The sequence below is a fragment of the Procambarus clarkii genome, chromosome 89, assembly GCF_040958095.1.
Source record: "Procambarus clarkii isolate CNS0578487 chromosome 89, FALCON_Pclarkii_2.0, whole genome shotgun sequence".
NCBI classification, from domain to species: Eukaryota; Metazoa; Arthropoda; class Malacostraca; order Decapoda; family Cambaridae; genus Procambarus; species Procambarus clarkii.
Window position 1 is genome coordinate 8,314,835 of NC_091238.1, and position 21,920 is coordinate 8,336,754.

Below are 21,920 nucleotides of genomic sequence, written 5' to 3' on the forward strand. Positions count from 1 at the left end.
ACCATTGGTTACATGCAAGGTACTGTACAAGCCTAGTTGTCACAAGGTGTCCAGTTCCTCAATCTCCTCATATGGCGGGCTGGAACCATGGATGCAGTGCGCGTTTCGTCTCTGCATCGCTATACTAAGGGGCTGAAAGTGGAAACTGGCGGCTCTAGGGTCTCTACTTGATTCAATTAGCTTGGAACTCACCTCCTTCAAAAAACTAGCAGCACCTTTACCCCAAGCACCAAGTGTGTCTGAGGCAATGGGTACAAAATTGTAGTGATGATCAAGATTTCTGTATTTAGGAGCCTTGGCTGCTTCCCAGTGAGTGACAGCACCGCCTGGATGTGCAACACCGAAGACAACATAGGTGTTAGCTAAAGTTGAAACACACGTGTAGTCACATATCAACTGTGTACCATTCTTCCACGGGTTTACTGTTATCCTGTCTGGACGACCAACAGGCTCCTCAGTTGTGAGGCATTGGGTAATGGGACTTTTTTTTTCTGCTGGACAACCCTGGCTGTGATGAGGCTCCTTATGTCATTAACCTCACTGTCTTGCGTGACATCCCTCCTGTGCTTTGGCAGAGCAGGCCATGCAGGCCATACCTGTCAGCCACTGGCTCTCCGCAAACACATATATACGGTGTGCATTGGGGCAGCTAGGTGGAGAGCCACGACGATTCGGAGGGCCTGCGGTGAGAGATGCATGCGGGTTGCTAATAGTCACCTGCATGTGGAGCTGCTACGGCTTTAAGTCTAGCAATGTCCTGTGGTGTTTTTGGAACTTTTAGGCATGTTGCAGCCTCTCAGTCTATAATGGGGCCATGCCAGCTGGATTTCTTCTGGGCTTTAGGTGGTGGTGGTCGGAGTGCTGGTCCTGCAAGAGACCCATTTGGTGGTGCAGTATATGAAACTGGGATCATGCACCCCTGTCCTGTTGACCTAATTATTCTAGTAGGATTTCCTTCATCAGGATGTCAGATATCATTGAACATGTCAGGAATACTGGTACTGTAATTTGTGTTGCTGTGTAAACGCCAAGGGCCCCGGAGTCAGACAGGAAGAAAGGCTTGTTTCCACTGTGAGTCATTGAAAGAAAAGGTTAAGGGCTTTTTGTAACAATGACTTCAGCAAGCCGTCGTACTCCTTAAGATTATTGAAAGACGGGGAACATCTAAGAAAGTAGGTCAACCTGGGGCGGGACAAGTCTCTAGTAATGAGGTGCATCTGGTAATAATAAGTGTATCATGAGCATCAATGTCTTCAATTCTCTCATCAATCCTCTTCAAGTCAGCTAACTTCTTACCAAAGACCTGGTCAATGGCCTCCTAGGAGTGTGTTGTCCTCAGTATTTGTTATATGGATATCAGGTAATTTTATTCAATCTATAATGTGCTGGTTGGTGGAGGTCATTTCGCACTTGGAAGAGTTTAAGACGAGGCCTAGATTTGCTCCTTGGTCCTGAATTATTCTTATGTTTTCCAGGAGGGAGTCCAAAGTTCCGGCTAAAGTACCATCGTCCAAGAACTAAATGTTAAACTTACTGGACAGGTTTTCAGCGACTGCTTTATTAATGACTAGGCAGAAAAGAAAAGGAGCAAAGGCGTCACCCTGTTGGACACCACCTTGAGAGTCGATTTTATGTTCTCCAAATAGTACAGTAGCATTGGGTAATGGGACTTTTTTTTTCTGCTGGACAACCCTGGCTGTGATGAGGCTCCTTATGTCATTAACCTCACTGTCTTGCGTGACATCCTCCTGTGCTTTGGCAGAGCAGGCCATGCAGGCCATACCTGTCATTTGTACAAGAGTGTACAAATGGAGAGAGGAAGGGAAATAGTGATGAACTGTATCAGTTTTACCAAGTTCTTAGGTTGAAAGCATTTTATAAATCCAAGTTTGATTAGAGTCTTTTCTTCTGTAATGTTAGTATCACAAACAACTCTATGGGTCTCTTAGAATACATTATTATGATAAATAAATAAAAAACTAGGGAACACCCCAAATATTTCACACTTGACAACGAGAAAATTACATGATCGGTCTATAAATGCCAATACTTCTTAAATATTGGCCAATAAATGTCAAGTATTTAACAAGGCCGACACCAACCAGCCTATGTCGTTCCTTTTCCTTTCTGTACCCCAGAAAATTCCCCCAACCTGTCCTCAGGGAGATCTACTCAATGTAATGGAGTGGGAACAATTATGTAATTAGTGCTTCTATCTACTCTCTATCCATGGTTAAATTAGGTTTCATTCTGCTTAGTTACATTAATACGGTGTATTATTGGTGATAATGGGAATGTGGAATTCAGAAACTTTCAACTAAGAATTCTATTTAGACAAAACCAAATTCTTCAAAGAAAACATTTTCAACTTACTATATATTTAAAACCAACAATTTAAGATACAATAACATTATAACTTGACAATAATCTCCATTTACAACAAAAGTTCATTTGCCAGTTTAAATTTCGACTATTACTGTAACTGTAATATGCTTTCAGATCATCACAAATATCTAGATAACTATGCAGGGGTTTGAAGTGGGGTTTGGTTTCTTATGGTAATGGAGTTGCTGTGAGGATGGGCTCTATTCCCCCCTACAAAGCTAGGTAAGTCTAGCCCCAAGTGACTGGCTGCCTACTTTTGACAAAGCATAAAAATACAAATAACTAAGCTATCCATCCGTAGCTAGAGCATTGCACCTTGGTTAGATTTCCTGACCTGTATCACAAACTACTGATCCCACGGATATTAAATGTTTCCAGGAGTGTGGACTTCCCACAAGATCCTTAACCCCAAAATTACCCTTATTTGCTTCTTGCAACCGTAAATCCTGTAACTCTTGGTTTCGTATAATCAGGGATAGGAAGTTTGTTAGGCTCATCGAAGTTCTTCCCTGGGCCAACTGTTACCCTTTTCTAGGATGCAAGCCACAACAGTTATCTAAATCCAAGATACCTGCCTACTGTTAAGTTAACATAGACACCAAGTATAAAGAAACATTGCCCAAACATCTCTGTCATGCCAAAGGAATCCAACCGAGGATCATTTGACAGTAATCTGTTTATGCTGCCATCTCTCACAATTGCTCACCTCTTGTAACGTTTCTCATCAGACCAGTTTCCTACATTAACTGCAGTATATCAGAAATACCATCTTGCATGCTGGGATATTTACATGCACGTGACTTCCAATGAAAACTCTCAAATACTTTTATTAACTTTCTGCAGTCCAGTAAGTATGTACATCTTACATCATTGTTACTGTTTAAGCACACACAACCTAATGAAAATAAGGTAAAATAGGTTTTATAAATGATGTACACAAGGTGTGTGAGATTACCATGTCATAATTTTCATGCTGGTACAGGTTTTTGGATCTTACTACCATAGTACAGACCTTCAGATATGAGTTAATGCATAGCATTCAAAGGTATCAAGCTACCAATGAAATATAATAGTCAATGAATTATAATAGTCTGTACTATTATAATGACTAAACCTTGAGGTTTGAAGCACACTGCCAAAGGGTTTGGTCTTGCATACCATATGGGCAAATCCATACACCAGACATGTTCAAGCTCTTTCAGCATGTCCTAGTCATGGCATGGAAGAGCCCATGCTGGCACACTGGGAAGCCTTTGTTAATGAACTCGACTACCACGTTCCTCTTCAGCCAAACACGAATGGATCAAGGGCAGAAAGATAGGCCAGTTATCAGCCTCATCCTCTACAAAGAAAAAACAAGTTAGCTGATGCTGGGGAAAACCCACCTCTAAGTGTAGCAAAATTTTTCAATCTCAATTAAAATTAAGTGTTAAACGCAGTGGTAGAGAAAGGCTCGTAGACTTCATACTCTACAAAGATGATTTGAATACAATGTGCTATTCACCAGGTTTGAATTACTTTTGACAATGAGAAAGGTAAAGCCACATCACCAGTGAGGATGGTATAACATTATGACATTAATTTTGCTTGAACTGTATAAGACACATGTAACTGGGAAATTCCCCATATTTGTTAACCAACGGCATCACCCTTTTCAGTTTCCAGTCTAATCAAGAGGTTGATTTCTGCCCAATTTCCATTACTTATTGCCTTTGCCAAACATTGGAGGGGATGCTCCTAAACGAACTACTGCATAAGACGTACCTGCTCTTTTCCCAGATCCATCGCTTTATGCATGGAGTGCGCGCATCACTGTATTACTTCCTTCCTCACACTGACAAGTCATGTCAGTGTGACATGACTTGTCACACTAAACCTTGCTAGATCTTAAGTCTGCCTTTAACACAGCTAACATTCAAGCCAGAATGACCTAATCAGAATGGGTGTTGATGCTCATCTTTTCTGGATCAGAGATTACTTATCCAACCTTCTTTAATAATTTAATAAATGCACTTCTAAACTCTGTGCTTAGTAGATGTTTATGTAAACCCCAGTGAAAGCATTAGCTACGCTATGATACATTCCACCAAGAATATTAACACCCAAAATATATATTTTTAACTTGGTATTACACACTCAGGAGCTAGGCTTAATCATTTCAGCTGAGAAAATAAACTAAATCAACACCCACAAATACAAAACATTAACATACCTTAGTCTCGTTGCAAGAGCCACATACCCCACTATCATTGGTATAAAGGTGCCAGGGCATCATCCAAGCTATGATGTAAAAGTCAGAATTAAAATGATGTACCTCAAACATATTAGACCATTTGTTGGCCTTGCTGCACCTCTGCTGGTTCATCACAATACTTAAAACTAAAGTTCTCCAGACGTTACTTAGCAAGTCAACATTCTTCAAAATGCATCACTATAAACTCATACAGGAATCAGATGTATCACCTGTACCAAAGGAAAATAATGGCACTTTCCCTGCACCATGGTAGACTACCTCCTTTCTACTGAAGAGGCAAATCACAGATCAGCTTCAGCTTCATCTTGAGGCAAAGAACAATGCATCAACCTGGACTGTCATTCCACTGCAAGCACTTCCTCACTCAAACCATGTACACTTATGGTTACTTACACTGGTAGTGCAGTTCTTGTGAAATGATTGGCTAAATTTTTTGAGTCAGGTCTGTATAAACAATCTGACATCGCCACACTTCAGGGTGAACTATTTTCCACATTACTTGCACTCAAATGTGTACATGCCTAAAATATTTACACAAAATTGACTCGTTCTTAATTAATTTCAACTTTTAACATTGTGTGCCTCTTAAGCTTCTCCACTACTGTTCATAGGATGGGTATGGAATGCACAATAAATTAATATTTTTTTGGTAAAATAGTCCTTGCTTACTAGGCCTAGTACCTGGATGGGGTTCTGAGAGTTGTTCCAAGCCCAGCCCAGGGATAGGCTTGATGTAATATGGTTCTGGTTATTAGCTAAAGTACTTAATACAAAATAATGCAATACAAAAGCTAAAGGACTTAAGACCAGCGATGTCAAAGGCATCCGATTCATTGAACATTTTATTAAGAAGCATGTGACAAAGGAACTTTGGTACAATACAGTATTGCAAAAATTCAAGATATTTAAAAAATTATATTCCAAGAGGTGTACAACTGTTAGCAGAATAATGCAGGTCTGTTCCTTTTAATATCCATGAGTTAATCATGTTGTCAATATATAATTGAAAAAAGTTTTCACTTACTGTTTGTGGCAGGAAGGCCCTTGGGAGTGGGTAACATTACATAATATGCCATTTGATATTAGTATTAACTAATCATACAAGTGGTTGGGCACCATTCATTTTCCCTGTCCCAGCCTAAATCCTTATCCCTTCTGTGTGTTGTCTTAATTGATTGGCACTTTCTCCTGATGGTTCCCTTCCTTTCTCGCATGATTTCAGATTGTAATATGAATGATCAGGTAGAAACCTCGGAAAAGAATCCACTTTTATATCGACTAAAAATGAGGAACAGCCACTGTTTTATTTGGAATCATGGTATGTTAAAGGTTAAATGACTAGGATTATTTGAGTCTAGCTCTAATAGTCTCATGCATCAACAAAACAATGTTGGGGCATGAGGATTAGCTGCTTTACAAGAAAAATGCATAAATTTCCACCACAATAATATTCTTCTGAGTAGGTGGCACAAAGATTTAATAATAACAAAAATAATGGAAAAGCACGTGCCACTTTGATCCACTCAGAAGCCAAGAAAATGTTCAAGAGAAATGCAGTTCATGACAGGGTTTTAATATACCTTCACCACACTAGTTAGTAGTTTGCAAAAATTGATGAGGGATTCGTCAATGGGTTCACATTGTTGATTGATAGTAGAGGCGGGACCAAAGAGCCTCTTCAAAGAGTTCAACCCCCACAAGCACAACATGGACATGCAGAGAGGTCTGCAATCAGGCAAACCCTGCAATAATATACTTTTAAGGAGGAAAAACATTACTTTCAATAGGGAGAGTGGTAAAGATGCAACACTTATGGCAAGTGTCTGGTCCTATGGTTTTAAGCACATCAACTTCCATACAGTTTAGTCTCACTTAAGGATTTCCTGTTATGTCTGGAGAGCTTGCTGTACTTCCTCTCTCCAAATACTTAAAACGTATTTGTGGCACTACAAATCGGTGAAAAATGCACAGCACTGAACCAACACAGTATAACAAGTATATTGGAAAAATCTTGCACATAATTTACAGGAAAGGATACAAAGGTAGTTATACATACTTTATTACCGCACGGACTATTTACACTTATGTATCACACTGCTGTAAATTGGCGAGATAGAAATGTGAAGCAAAATAAAATTAGGACAAAAGTATACAGAATTTCATTACATACACCAAGTGGGATGAATGAAAATAAGAACTAAAATTATGACCTACAAATGCTAACAGGATTGTAATGGTAATACTTTCAGAATACTAGAGCTAAATGATGAGTAACAGCAAAGACTATCATCGTCAGTACAGCCAGTATTTATGTTGTGATCGGGGAGTACAAAACACAATACAATCTACTAATTAATAATATTTACATTCATTGTTTTAAAGACTACAGGGTAGAGAAGATGCTATCATTTTGGTTATAGGCCCAACATTTGTCAATGACAGCCACGTAACAAAACCTGCACACACACTCTTATCCCAGTTTGAAATCACCATTAAAGGATATATTTTATGTTGACCACTAACTAGCCTTAGTGTGACCTTACATATTCTGAACAACAAATGTGTTCCTGTTGTCACTAAAGCATACATGACCAACTTACAACTCTAATACCACCTCATAAAATGGCTTAGTGTCATCCAGTAGTTTGAAAGTTTGCTTTAGAAGTGATTTTTTAAAATCCAATTTTGAATATTCCCATAAATAAAAATTAATATTAATGTTAATGAGTCCGTACTGACACGACATAATAACTTAAGACAAAAAACGTGCTTCGTGGTATGACTACATGAAATTATAAACTAGTAGTATAAAAGACTGTGATTCATTTTGTGTTGATTTCAATACTGAAGAAATCAGAATAAAATATAAATTAAAGGTGGCAACTTCCTCAAGTAATGAAGCACAGGGCAACTTGGAGTGCACGAGTAACCTGGCCCGGAGTACATAACACAAATCATCCACGTAAACAACTGGGTTATACATTAGTCGAGTGTTCCACCCTGTGAAATGTTTCATTAATGCCAATAACCCTTCCTTCCCTTTAAAAATGGAATAAAATCAATTAAAATGTGTAATCAATATCATATATATATATCCTTCCATTCCTGGCAAATCACCACACACATATTTGGTTTGTATATATGACAACTACTGATACAACCACTGATGTGTGTGTGCATTAATGACTCCTCAGCACTAGTTATGGCATATCAACAATACTAAGTTATCAAGCACTGGCAGACTAGGAATATATTAACAGTAACTAGTCTTCCAAGATGTACTCAAAATTGTCACAAATATTTACTGGCTGCATTCCCAAAACTTGTGAAATTTTTTAATTTCCACGTTAAAAAAAAAAATGAAAATGAATTGCCCCAGCCAACAACTACTTCAGAACAAGTTACAATATTAAGAAATAACCTACATGATCATAGCTTCAATAAAATCTCTCAAATATAATTTTACCCATGAAGATTCATGAAGTACAATCTTGTTACACACATACAAATTGGTTTCAGCAGATATTTTCAATAATTAATATTATCCAATAATGTGGCAATCCTTTTGCCAGCTAACCAAAAATAGGGCCAATTATATGTTTGTCATTGTATGCCTCCAAGAAAAATATGCTTTCATCAAAGAGAGCAAAGGACGTGTTTTAGTAAAAAAAAAAAACAAAAAAAAAAACTGAAAAACTATTTTCAAGCAGTTGTTGGTGGGGCATTTTGAGTCACAGAAGAGGAGACTGTGGAGGACTTTGTCACTGACGATTTAGTCACCATGAGCTTCTGTATCATATTTCGAGCATATCGCAATCGGTTGGCTAGATCTGGTCGGCATCCATACTGCAAAGAAAAATTTGTTAAAGTACAGTACTCTAATACTTTTTTTTTTAACTGTTCAGACATTTATACATATAATTATGAAGATGAAGTACAGGACATTTAATAATTAAAGTCCACCACTAATTTAATTCTGTATAATACTGCAGTCCATCATCTACTGTACCATATTAATATTACAAATTATTCAAATATTTATACAATATTTAAATTTTTAAATTCCTAAAAAATTACCTTTTCAAGACTTGCTAGTCTGTAGGTGCGGAAGTTCCTCTTTTCATCAATGTAAGTAACAGCACCCATCAAAGGGCACAGGATGATCTTAGTATGATCTTCAAAGAAGTTTATCTGAAATGAATGATATTGAAGTAAAATATAAACGTGGTAAGATCATCATAAAACACACACACAAGTAACAACTACACCATTATCCCATTTCCCACTTCTATACTGTATGGAGCATGGAGCCATCAACCCACAGAGGGGGGGGGGGGGGGAATGGGTATAGACAGCTGTGAACACAATGCTGAAACGGTGTAGAAAAACACCAAAAACAGTAGATGACATTTTGCCTGTTAGTGCTTGCAACAACAACAGTACCATATTGGAAGTTAGCAAACACGAATATTATTTGAGAATCTAAAAGCAGGTACAGTATTCAAATCCAAAAACACACTGCCTATGTGACACCATTACTTGAGTATACAGCACCAACATGGATTGAAACCCTCACTTTGTGAAGCATAAATAAACTTAAAGTTCAGAGGCTTGCAATTCGATTAGTATTTTATCAGAATTGGTCTCTCAGCCATGAGGACAGGTTGAGACAACTCACTTTCAGAACCTTAGAGAGAAGAAACTGAGGAGGGGATATAACAACTACATACAAGATCCTGATGGGAATAGATAAATTGAATAGAAGCAGTCTATTTAAATTAGAGAGAGGGGACAAGGGAACATCAGTGGAAGCTCTGGCTGCACAACCGAGTTGGAGATGAAAGAGGGTTCTCGTTTCCTGTTCGGGTGGTGTTGAGGCCAAGGAAGTGGGGCACAGAGTGCTAGATCTCACTCACCTGAAATCCCTGACAGGCAAGCACAGGACTAGTGCATATAAAGAGGCAAAACGAGTCTATGTTACACAAGCTGTGTGTTCCAAGTGACTTAATTCAGGCTAGTCTTAAAACTCTTGATGTAAAATGCTGAGAGTGTGGAAATATATTCAACTTCATGGTATAATTAGTTTACATTAGTTATCCTTCAAAATGTTTGATCATTTTAATTTTATACAACGTGTTTTGTCAATACAAATTCCATTGCTCTAATTGGACGCTATAATTTTTTTTTTCATGGTTATACACCTGCTCACTCCAGTACCAGCATTTGTGACTAATGATTGGTATAAATGGCTGACAAATAAAATTATTATTCTGAATGTAGACTATAATGTACATAATTATAATGATTACATGTTCTTCTATAAATATGATTTATGTAAATAATATACTTAAATTTTATGTAAACCAGTTCAGTAATATACTGAACTGGTATATATGAAGTTTTTATTTGATTTTTTGTTTGAAAGAGAGGTTAGAAAGGGTCAGATTTTGACTTTCAACAAAAGAAAATAAACATAAAAGATGCTTCTTGTCCATTTACTATACCATTCATGATACAATACGTGTACACTAACACGGCTTCCCTTCCATTTGCATACATATTAAAATATGGACATGCAGAGCGAGTGTGGTGGTTTGTATGTAGGTGTAGTGGAGTGTGGTGGGCAGGTAAGAGTGGGTAGGGCAAGTGGGTATTTGGGTGTAGGTCAAGTGGGTATTTGGGTGTAGGTCAAGTGGGTATTTGGGGGTAGGTCAAGTGGGTATTTGGGGGTAGGTCAAGTGGGTATTTGGGGGTAGGTCAAGTGGGTATTTGGGGGTAGGTCAAGTGGGTATTTGGGGGTAGGTCAAGTGGGTATTTGGGGGTAGGTCAAGTGGGTATTTGGGGGTAGGTCAAGTGGGTATTTGGGGGTAGGTCAAGTGGGTATTTGGAGGTAGGTCAAGTGGGTATTTGGGTGTAGGTCAAGTGGGTATTTGGGTGTAGGTCAATTGGGTATTTGGGTGAAGGTCAGACTTCTTAACAAGCTATGGCAATATCTAATCTGGCTCTACTGCCTTTGTTACATCTATTTCCATCAGGCGTCTTTACTTACACCACAAACTACTTTTGTATTTCATGACACTGATTCTGTATGCTAATTTTCAATATTCCCTCTTGACTTGCATACTTTGCACTGTTAAGCCATGGGATAATGCTGGTTCCCATGTCTAGTTGCTTCCTTAGTGGAAGCAACTTCTCTACCTTCAATACATATTCAGGCTATATACAGTATTTCATTTATTGTAATTTGATGTCTTTCCCTCTTGGTCAGTTTTCCATTCTGGGTGAATAATAGATGTAGTGTTGCCGGTTTATCATCTTTACCTAAAGTTCGCTGCATAATGTGTTCTCTCGAGTAGTATTTATCGAGAAACTCCACTAACGTGATCTTCACGTTTTATGCCCATTGTGAGGTTCACTATCCAATCTATTTCTCTATAGATGAAGTCACTGAAAATTAATTTCTTTGCATTTTTCACTATTACTGCTTTTCCATGACTATCAGACATTTTCCCATGATTTCCCTGGACCTTCTGCTATTTATTGGATGCTATATATGACTCATTATCATCATGGTATTTTTCCACTGTTGCCATAACTATTATCAAGTCCTGGAGGATACACTGTACGTCAATGTTAGTTCCAAAGAACCCCATTTTAATTGTACCAGTAGCAGCAGCCACTCATTTTCAAACCTGCTCCTTTATTTTTCATAATTATTTGGATGCCTCTTGGAAAGATTACATATCCTATGACACCCATCAACTTTGTCGAAGATTATTACAATAATTTGACTAACTCCAGTACACTATCCAGCAATTAACTGGGCATATGGTGGGTACAGGTGGATGGAAATATTGGAAAGACAAAGGAAAGAAGGGCTATGATAACCGGAGGGTTAATGGGGGTGTTGGTGGGCAGTAGTGGGTGGTGACCACCACTAGTCATTAAGCACATTGGGCCCTAATAGAAAAAAATACGCTTAACTCCATGCCCAAACCAGAGAATATTTGGCTTCAGGCAACACTGGTCAATAAAAAAAGAAAACTCAATTTTAAAATCATACACAAAAGAAAACAAGCATGACAAAACTAGAGTAAATTACTGATGCTGAACAATGATGCTGCACCAAGTAATCAAATTGCATCACAGTTAATGCATTTTATACCCCAATTAGAGTAAATTAGTATTATAAGTTAGAAAATAAATATAAATTGGAGCAACTAAATTATAAGTTAGAATAAAACATGTATACCAACCTGTAGCGTTCCATTTGTCAGATGAAGGATAATTGCTGAGCGTGTCCTAAAGTAAGTTCTCAGAGATGGTATGCGGGCCAACTCGTCACCCTCTCGAGGGCACATAGATGCTGCTGCTTTCAGTAGATGTTCGTTCATATAGTTTCGGAAGTAACGGAGCAGCGTTACCTTCTTGTTAAGTGTTGCTGGGTAACTTTTCAGTTGATGATAGTGTTCAGCACTCGACCGCTCGATGTAGTGAATATTTCTATTAGAAATAGTACATTTATTAAGTCATGTACAAATAAATATAAAGTGCTACTAATAATATATAAAACAAAATACCTGGGACCTTGTTACACAAAAGAAAAAAAACTAAAATTTACATATTAAAAAATAAAAAATGGCTAAATGATTATCTTACTATCTTATTGCCATAGCAAAAAAATTTCATATCCTTAAACAAAATACAGTAAGATATAATTTATTTATATACCAGTTAAAAATTTGCCAGATACTGAATATTCATAAATGTTCTAAAGTTAGTTAGGTATCATATATATCTAGCCAGGTAACTTATCAAGAAACTAATAAGAGTCAAATCATGATACATAGAAATAATCATATTCAGTCATAACAATCTAATACAACATTATGTACTATAGCTATACATCATGGTACAGTGTTTGAGAATAGCTGTTAAGTGTAAGAATTGTGTAGTGAAAATACTGCACACACATGAAAACATCATGCATGCAAATAACAAAAATAGTACAAATGCCTATTGGCCATTACAGGGCAGCTGCTATTTTTATCTACCAAACTATCCATAAATGTTTCATCCATGCTTGAAAAGCTCAAACAATCCCACATCAATTATTTCACTGGTTTTGTATATCAAGAATAATACATGACACAGTGGATGTGCGCATTTTAGACAGTTTGGTTGTTAAAGCATTTAATTTAAAATTACTCATTCAAGGCTCCACCAAGATGCTTTCAATTATTCACCTAAAAATTTAATGATTTGAGCCTCAACTCAACAATTCCTATAATCTATGAACTTCCTAGTAATACATGACATTTCTCATGCTTATGATGTCATATTATAATTATAAAATGATAAAATATTGCCAAGGCCAAAATGTAATAAATATTTCATCAAGTTACATCATTCTCCTATTATTTATTATAGAGTATTGTTAAACATGACATTATTACACGGATAATTGTTCTCATACAAGCACAGCTCTTGGGAATACAACGGCCACATCCATTATTTGTCTCGTCCATTCTCCTTCATATATAAAACCTGTGTAAGGCTTATTTCTCTTACTATTCTATCACGTTTCCTACCATAAACTGAGTGTTCCTTACAATTAACCATAAACTGAGTGTTCCTTACAATTAACCATAAATTGAGTGTTCCTTACAATTAACCATAAATTGAGTGTTCCTTACAATTAACCATAAACCGAGTGTTCCTTACAATTAACCATAAACCGAGTGTTCCTTACAATTAACCATAAACCAAGTGTTCCTTACAATTAACCATAAACTGAGTGTTCCTTACAATTAACCATAAATTGAGTGTTCCTTACAATTAACCATAAACCAAGTGTTCCTTACAATTAACCATAAACAGTGTTCCTTACAATTAACCATAAACCGAGTGTTCCTTACAATCAATAATCAATGACCTGTGTACATGTACCACCATTATTGTAGTAAGATCCATTTGTTGAACGTTCAGCATGTACATACTAACATAAGGCTTGTTTTGAAGTTAAGGAAACGTTGTTTTATTAACCCTTCGACCTTGCATCACATCATATGATGGGGTACCTAAATATGCTCAGACTGTGCATCACATCACATGAAGTAGTAGGGAACTACATAAAATGTAAAAATCTTACACATACATGGGGCTCACAGTTGCTCCCTCAGGCCTCCAGTAACACACACCCATTTAAAAAAAATCCTGAGTCCCTCACTTTCCTTCTAGGGGGCCTTAGTTATATAAAAAAAAAACTGGCAACATCCCCAGCCAGTGTGTGAGAACGTGCAGGGCGGCCACACTAGGAGCAACTCAACTTTTATCAATAGCAAATGAGTCATTACCATTATATATTTCAGTCTAAATGTGTGCTATATTTTAAGTGTAATACATACCTAATGAACCCCATCTTTGACACAAAGAGCCAGAGCTCAACCCCCAGAAGCACAATTAGGTGAGTACATCAGAACAACTTGTAAAAACTAAAAAAAAACTATATAGTGAGAAACAATGAAAATATATATACAAAGTTATTTCCGTGTGGCACCTGACCTCATTTCTACTAAAAAAAAAAAACTAAATTTCTCAGCCCACTGAACGTAAACCATAAGAGATGGAGATACTTTTTCATTTGGACTTTTTTTCTTTCCTGGATGCTAATTAATAATGTCAACAGAGCAAACAATCGAGAGCAATTTATTTTTTATCCATCCGAGTGCACTTGAGAAGCAGAAAGGTTAAATATAGTTTGACGTTAAATATTTAATTTCTCATTTCAAGATCCTATGATGTGACCTTTGACCTTGAATATATATAAAAAAAAAAGTGTATCTATATTTTGCAGGGAAAAATATATTATGCAGTGTTGCTATGTTATAAGTTTCATTTTGGGATACCTTCGGGAACAGGAATAACAAAAAAAAAAAAATGTAAAGATGTGTGTATAGTTAAACCTTGACACCAAACATGCCTCAGATAAGTTCGGACTTGTCACACAGTGTGTACAGCACTTGTCACTAGGGTTGTCTATTTACATCTTTTGAGCAAAAATTAATTTAATTAGTTTGTATATTTAGCTCTAGTTGTTTAAACCTAGCTCCTAATAATATTATAATTAGTTTTCATTACATATAATTTATCAGCAATATACATGCACCAGTCTCTTCAAGACAACAGAATTCGCAGTGTGGGGTTGTCGATGGTCTCAGAGGGACTCCACCACCTCGGCAACCTCCAGACTGTTTGGCCTGGCAATGTTCCCTCACACACACCTTGGTATGTATATAATCCTGTCAACATTCTGCTCACTACTGAACTGAGAATACTAATTACAGCAGTTGTCACCACATTATAAAGGCAAACTGATACCATACTTACTCTCCGTCAGCAAGTAGGAGCAGCTTGGTAAAATCATTGAAGAGTACACCAATTGAGTCGTCACATAACTGGTAACCAAGGCCGTATTTGTCACTGTAGTCAACCCACTTGCTGACCCAGATCATAGGTACAGCCGCAGGATCCTCGCATTCCTCTGACGGGGGCAAAAGTTAACACAATTATCTTGACAGCAAGTTAACACAATTATCTTGACAATTATCTTGGCAGCAAGTTATGGTTCGTGTAAAAGCTGTAGTATAACATAATATTACAAGCAAGAATGACACATTATACATAACACTAACATACGCTAAATGCTAAACTCTTGAAGAAGGAAAAAAAGCGAAATTTTTACCTTCATTGATATTGTCTCGTTCGTCAGGCTTGGAGGCCACAACTGTAGTGACTTGGCCGTAGAGATCTCTGAGGTAGCAGTCGGAAGGCTCGTCGGACTTGGGTGGTTGTGCCGCTGCTTGTGTCACTGCTTCCTGCTGCTGCTGCTGCTGTCCGCTGGTCAGCGACCCAGCCATACCACCACCACCCTTGCACACCACATTCTCAACTTTCTTCATACCATCCTTCTGAATGCCCTTCACTGGCGACCCATCTGAAAAATATATAATTCAAAATTAATAAAGCAAATTGTTTTGTTGACACAGATGAATACAGAAGCAGACCACTCGCGAATCTTGTTAGCAGGAGAGGGATGGGGCTGTTAAGGCTCGTACAGGGGAAGGGGGACCTGGGGCTGTTAAGGCTCGTACAGGGGAAGGGGCACCTGGGGCTGTTAGGGCTCGTGGAGGGGGTGACCATACAGAGAAATGTTGGAGAAGTATTGACAGGACACATACCGGAAGTCATAAAGAGGATAAAGCCACATACCGGAAGTCATAAAGAGGATAAAGTCACTTGCTTAGGGTAAACGAACTATGGGGTTCAGTTCGTGAACCCATTATGTGCCTCTGTAACCCTTTAAAGCAGCGTCCACGGGATGGGTATGGGGTGCACAATAAAGGAGGCGTCAATCATGATGCAGGCGCAACACACAAGCCAGCGATAAATCAGTAAACAGCAGAGGAAGAAGAGTGGCTGCGGCCGTGAGCGTCCCAGAGCCCCGGAATAATCTTACTTAAGAGCACCTTGGTGCCGTACACACGGGACAACACATACAACACGGCCTTTGTTCGCCGCACCTCAAACATTCTTACCCGTATGAAGTACTACAATAAGTCCTTAGTCCTTCACACCCACGGAGATGACGCTAGTTAACAAACCATGGGAAGCATGCAAGGTGCTGGAAAAGAACGGTTAAGGTGGATAGCAAGAGGAGAGAATGTAGATCGGGAAGCAAAAAGATTAAAGAGGGAGCAGATGGAAGTCAGGAAGTGAGAAGGTAATGCAAGCGGGTTGAGAGAAGATCTCAGGAGGGAGAAAGAGGAGTGGATAAAGGAAAGGGGGAAGAGGAATACGAGGATGTGGGAAAGAAAGGGGGCATGAAAGGTGGGGGGGTGCGGGTGGGGAGCGGTGGTAGGCCGTGGCTGACATCAGTGGCGGGAGGAGGAGTGTTGGAAGATAACCTGTCCATGGAGAGTGGCCCCATAGGCACGAGGCCACTCACTCTCCCTTAGTATTGTTTACATCAGCCACTTCCTCCCGGGAGAGCACGTGCCGTCACCCACACACAACGCACCAACAGACAACGTCATAATTGCGCTCTTAACCCCATATTGGCTTCTAATTTAATATGCATGCAGGTAGCAAGTTGGGCCTTGTTGAGCACTCCCGCTGGCTGCTGACACACCACCATTGTAGTGCTGACTATACAGTTGTTTGGTAGTGAGATTACGTCCATTACCACCCACACTAGCGGCTGTGTGCAGTATCCACCAAGATCGAAAACACACGTAAATCACTTACTGTATTTAACTTGACAGTGTGCTACATTTGAATTAAAGTCATCACTTAATATATGGCAATAAAATTACTGAGGGTTGGTTGTGTGACAAGGTCAGAGTACAGCCAAGGTCACCAAGGTTACTAGGTCACGGTGGCCTCCCCATGTAGCCTTACTCCCGCCAAACTTGTATTAAAACCTTCTTTTATGCTGATAAAATAAGACTTCTTGTTGGAGCTATAACTTGTATACAATAGTAGTTGTGTATACAACTCTAGTTCGCTGCTGAATTTGCCTGGTGCCTGAAATTGTTTGGTGGTAGTCAGGCAAAATATAAATAAATATAAATATAAATATAAATATATATATATATATATATATGTCGTACCTAGTAGCCAGAACTCACTTTTTGGCCTACTATTCAAGGCCCGATTTGCCTAATAAGCCAAGTTTTCCTGAATTAATATATTTTTTCTAATTTTTTTCTTATGAAATGATAAAGCTACCCATTTCATTATGTATGAGGTCAATTTTTTTTTATTGGAGTTAAAATTAACGTAGATATATGACCGAACCTAACCAACCCTACCTAACCTAACCTATCTTTATAGGTTAGGTTTGGTTAGGTAGCCGAAAAAGTTAGGTTAGGTTAGGTAGGTTAGGTAGTCGAAAAACAATTAATTCATGAAAACTTGGCTTATTAGGCAAATCGGGCTTTGCATAGTAGGCTGAGAAGTGCGTTCTGGCTACTAGGTACGACATATATATATATATATATATATATATATATATATATATATATATATATATATATATATATATATATATATATATATATATATATATATATATATATATATATATATATATAAAAAATGTATACATACATACATAAATACACACAGACACACACACGTAGGTACGTAGGAGGTTATCAGAGTTAAGTTACAGTTGTGTGTGTGTGTGTGGGTCTGGTGCAGCACAATCTTGCTCATTTCCTGCACCTCCTCTCTCTACCGCCAGTCCTGTGACCAGCATATTCTCCCTCCCTCACTCTCCCCAGTAACCCCACACGTCTGGCTTCCAGCTTTGTGAAGACAGACAAACATTCTCAGTATAGATATATCAATACTATAAGAGGTGTGTGTTCCTAGTTGGAGTACCAGGGCTGGTCTCCAGCCTTGGTACCTCTCCTGAATGGATAGAAGAGCGGAGCTCCTAGTACTCACCTAGTCGTGCTTGCCAGAGTTGTGCTTCCGCTCTTTGGTCCCGTCTCTCAACTGTCAATCAACTGGTGTACAGAATCCCGAGCCTACTGGGCTCTATCATATCTACCTTTGAAAATGTGTATGGAGTCTGCCTCCACCACATCACTGCGTTCTCCATGAGAATCTATTTGTCTACACCTGACCCCATAATGGTATAAATCCAATATGCCCTGTACTGTCCCACCACTTGAGAGTGAACCATGTAGGTTCGAAACCTTGTGTAATTTTAATAAAGTGTAATACATTGTACAGTAACTTATTTTTTCACCTCGAACGAAGATGACTTTTGGAGAAATCCTCTTCCAATTAAACCAAGTAAATAATCAATACAGTAAATAATCAATACATGTATCTAGAATATGCAGTCATATTGAATAAAACATTATATATATATATATATACACAGTGGCACCTCGACATACAATTGCCCCTACTTATGATAATAGTAAAGATAATAGGTTTATAGTAGAGTGAATTTTAATGTTAGTCTCCAGTGGTAACCATCTTACCGTCGTATATAAATTATTATTATACATGGTATTTATACTTATTTACTAAACTGGAGTAGTTAAGTGTTAAGTAAAAGGAGAGGTTGTGGGACATCAGCTGCAGTATAGAGACCGGACAGACACACCCGGCTCTCCCCCCCCCCCATACACAAACTCGCTGGCGATCAATACAAGATTCATTCCTGGCAAAGTTTAGTCAATCACGCGTCACTTTACCCGGTCGTAGGGTGGCGCGTGCTCCCATAAACCTCTCTACACCATTCATCACGGAATTCATGCACAACCCGTTGAAAAACATGCAAAGATAACAGGAAGTATGATAAGCTGGGCAAGCTGTTAGGCCAACTCTTTAGTTTTCCTGACGTTAGATTATCTGGCAGTGTAAAGTCTCTCGCCAGCCTTGTGTACTCTCTTCCTCAATACGGGAGTGAAAATTCTAAGCATCGCCCGAAATTGAAATCAAACCTCACATTCCCACACAACCACTTGGGCTGGACGGTAGAGCGACGGTCTCGCTTCATGCAGGTGGGCGTGCAATCCCCGACCGTCCAAGTGGTTGTCCACCATTCCTTCCCTCCGTCTCATCCCAAATCCTGACCCCTTCCAAGGGCTATATAGTCGTAATGGCTTGGCGCTTTCCCGTGATAATTCCGTCCCTCCCACACTGTTCCTGCAACTTGGAGGTTGCCTGGGATGGAAGTAAAGGACTTCTGGACTTTAATATGGCATTAAAGAGATCATACTAGTTAATGGCTTCTGGGTTAAGTCATATTACAACTTACAAGTATGACTCCTCCATCTTGCATCCTCAATGGTTTGGGATAATATTCCAGGGCAGGAGTTGACCAGACCACACACTAGAAGGTGAAGGGACGACGACGTTTCGGTCCGTCCTAGACCATTTTGAAGTCGATTGTGATCGACTTGAGAATGGTCCAGGACGGACCGAAACGTCGTCGTCCCTTCACCTTCTAGTGTGTGGTCTGGTCAACATACTTCAGCCACGTTATTGTGACTCATCGCCTGCACCAGGGCAGGAGACAACGTTTAGCCTGGGCCTACCTTTCACACTTCTTGCCCAGTCAAGTGTCAACCAAGGTAGACATTAAGTATGCTCATATTGCTTCAGTGTAACACGCCCAGCAGTTACCTGGGTATAGTGGTGTGTTTACACCAGAGGAAACATGGTGGATACTGTAAGGTAGGAGGGGGGGGGGGGGCACCGTCAAGGCCACGGTGGTGCCACACAACATCACCCAGTACAAATATTATACACGGAGGGGGGGGGCCACCGTCAAGGCCACGGTGGTGCCACACATCACCCAGTACAAATATTATACACGGGGGGGGGGGGGGCAACAATGGTGGCTATTTTATGGCTTGCTGCTTTCCCCTGATAATTCCCTCCCACCTGGTTTCATATCTTATACTTGGTTTTAACTCATTTTGAGTCGCTGAGTATAAGTTTTCTTTTATTTTTAGTCTTATAAAATTGTTGTTGTACGACGTTTGGCATTTGGACAATAACGAGAGTAAGGTGCCAGAGCCTGACCCAGCAGTAGCCCCGGTGGCCCGGGGACGTGTCTGGGGACGTGTCTGGGGACGTGTCTGGGGACGTGTCTGGGGCAGTGTGGACCACCCTCCTCAACCACCACGTCCCGCTCCTTCAATCACAACCAAATGAATCACTTGCCAAGACATTCAATTCATTCAAAAGAGGCATCAGAACTGCTAGTTACAAGAGTGAACACAAACAGTTTACTCCAGCATGGTATAAATTTAACTTTTATGCTAGCAGGGAAAAATATATTTCACAATATCTTAGTTAAGTGATGTGTCAGGTTTGTTACAATGTGTGGAGCACTATTGCCGCAAGTGTGTTAAGGTGGTTTTTATATAGTTCTAAGATAAGCCTAAACTGATTGATACCTGGTTGATGGGGTTCTGAGAGTAGTTCTACTCCCCAAGCCCGGCCCGAGGCCAGGCTTAACTTGTGAGAGTTTGGTCCACCAGGCTGTTGCTTGGAGCAGGCCCACATACCCACCACAGCCCGGCTGGTCCGGCACTTAGAAATCAATCTAGTTTCCTCTTGAAGATGTCCACGGTTGTTGCCACAATATTTCTTACGCTCGCTGGGAGGATGTTTAACAACCGTGGACCTCTGATGTCGCTTATATTATAATTATATACAAAGCGTGGGTGTTCAAAAGTCTTGGACCGTAATGTTGATATAAGTGTCTTAAGGTGACCACTTTTCAATGAGAACAGTTTACACATTCTGCCACGACTCCTGGTCTCCAGGACGTACTTCACTGTACAAGTTTGCAATAGTCTCTTTAATACGAACGATTCTTCGATAGATTCTTCGATAGAACGATAGCAAACGATTCTTCGCGGCCGGGGATCGTATTCCTGGGACCTGCCCGAAACACTACGCGTACTAGTGGCTGTACAAGAATGTAACAACTCTTGTATATATCAAAAAAAAAAAAAAAAAAAAAAAAAAAAAAAAAAAAAAGTTTCCAGGTGTCAATTGTGAGGCATCTCTGGCCCACCCACCACAATGTTAGGGGCTATAAAGCCCTCACATAATTTACACGGTGTTTTTTAACGGATTAAAGTACATTACAAGTACTCTACACTATCTTCGGCTATGTAAGGGGGATGGAGTTAGTAACAATATTGCACAATAAGCACCACGCCTCTTAAAATGTATATACTGTCAGTGGTTTGATAGTTTCTTGGTATCCAGCACACACATTGTTATCGCATTTGTGACAAACTTTACTGTGCTCTACTCGCTCTTCCCCCATGATTACTCCCAGACCTTAACGTCGCCTCTTGTGTGAGGGTTGTGGTTGTAGGTGAGCCTCTAGTGTGTTCAACATATGGAAAGTAGTATGTCTACATCTATATTTCATTAGACCCCCCTACCCCCTCCCCTCCTCTTCCCCTATTTCTTGCGGGTAACTGGGATAATGTGGTCTAACCCCCCCCCCCCACCCCGGGGGTTGTACACTGGCCGCCAGTTATAATGAAGGCGGCGTGTAGCTCCCAGGCGCCGGCGAGAAACAATGGGCAGAGTTTCTTTCACCCTATGCCCCTGTTACCTAGCAGTAAAATAGGTACCTGGGAGTTAGTCAGCTGTCACGGGCTGCTTCCTGGGGGTGGAGGCCTGGTCGAGGACCGGGCCGCGGGGACACTAAAGCCCCGAAATCATC

General features: G+C 39.5%; 1 protein-coding gene across 2 annotated transcripts in view; it reads right to left on the bottom strand.

Annotated features, from left to right (window-relative positions):
• Positions 1-6,682: 6,682 nt before the first annotated feature.
• polo (Serine/threonine-protein kinase polo) overlaps positions 6,683-21,920 on the bottom strand; it is a 150,109-nt gene continuing 134,871 nt past the window's right edge. For both annotated transcript variants that reach the window (XM_045767264.2, XM_069317934.1), the window contains exons 7-11: positions 15,384-15,635; positions 15,029-15,182; positions 11,896-12,142; positions 8,717-8,830; positions 6,683-8,485 (exon numbers count right to left, since the gene is read on the bottom strand). In XM_045767264.2, the coding sequence (XP_045623220.1) occupies positions 8,342-8,485; positions 8,717-8,830; positions 11,896-12,142; positions 15,029-15,182; positions 15,384-15,635 (911 nt within the window). In that variant the 3' untranslated portion in view covers positions 6,683-8,341. The remainder of the gene's footprint in view (positions 8,486-8,716; positions 8,831-11,895; positions 12,143-15,028; positions 15,183-15,383; positions 15,636-21,920) is intronic.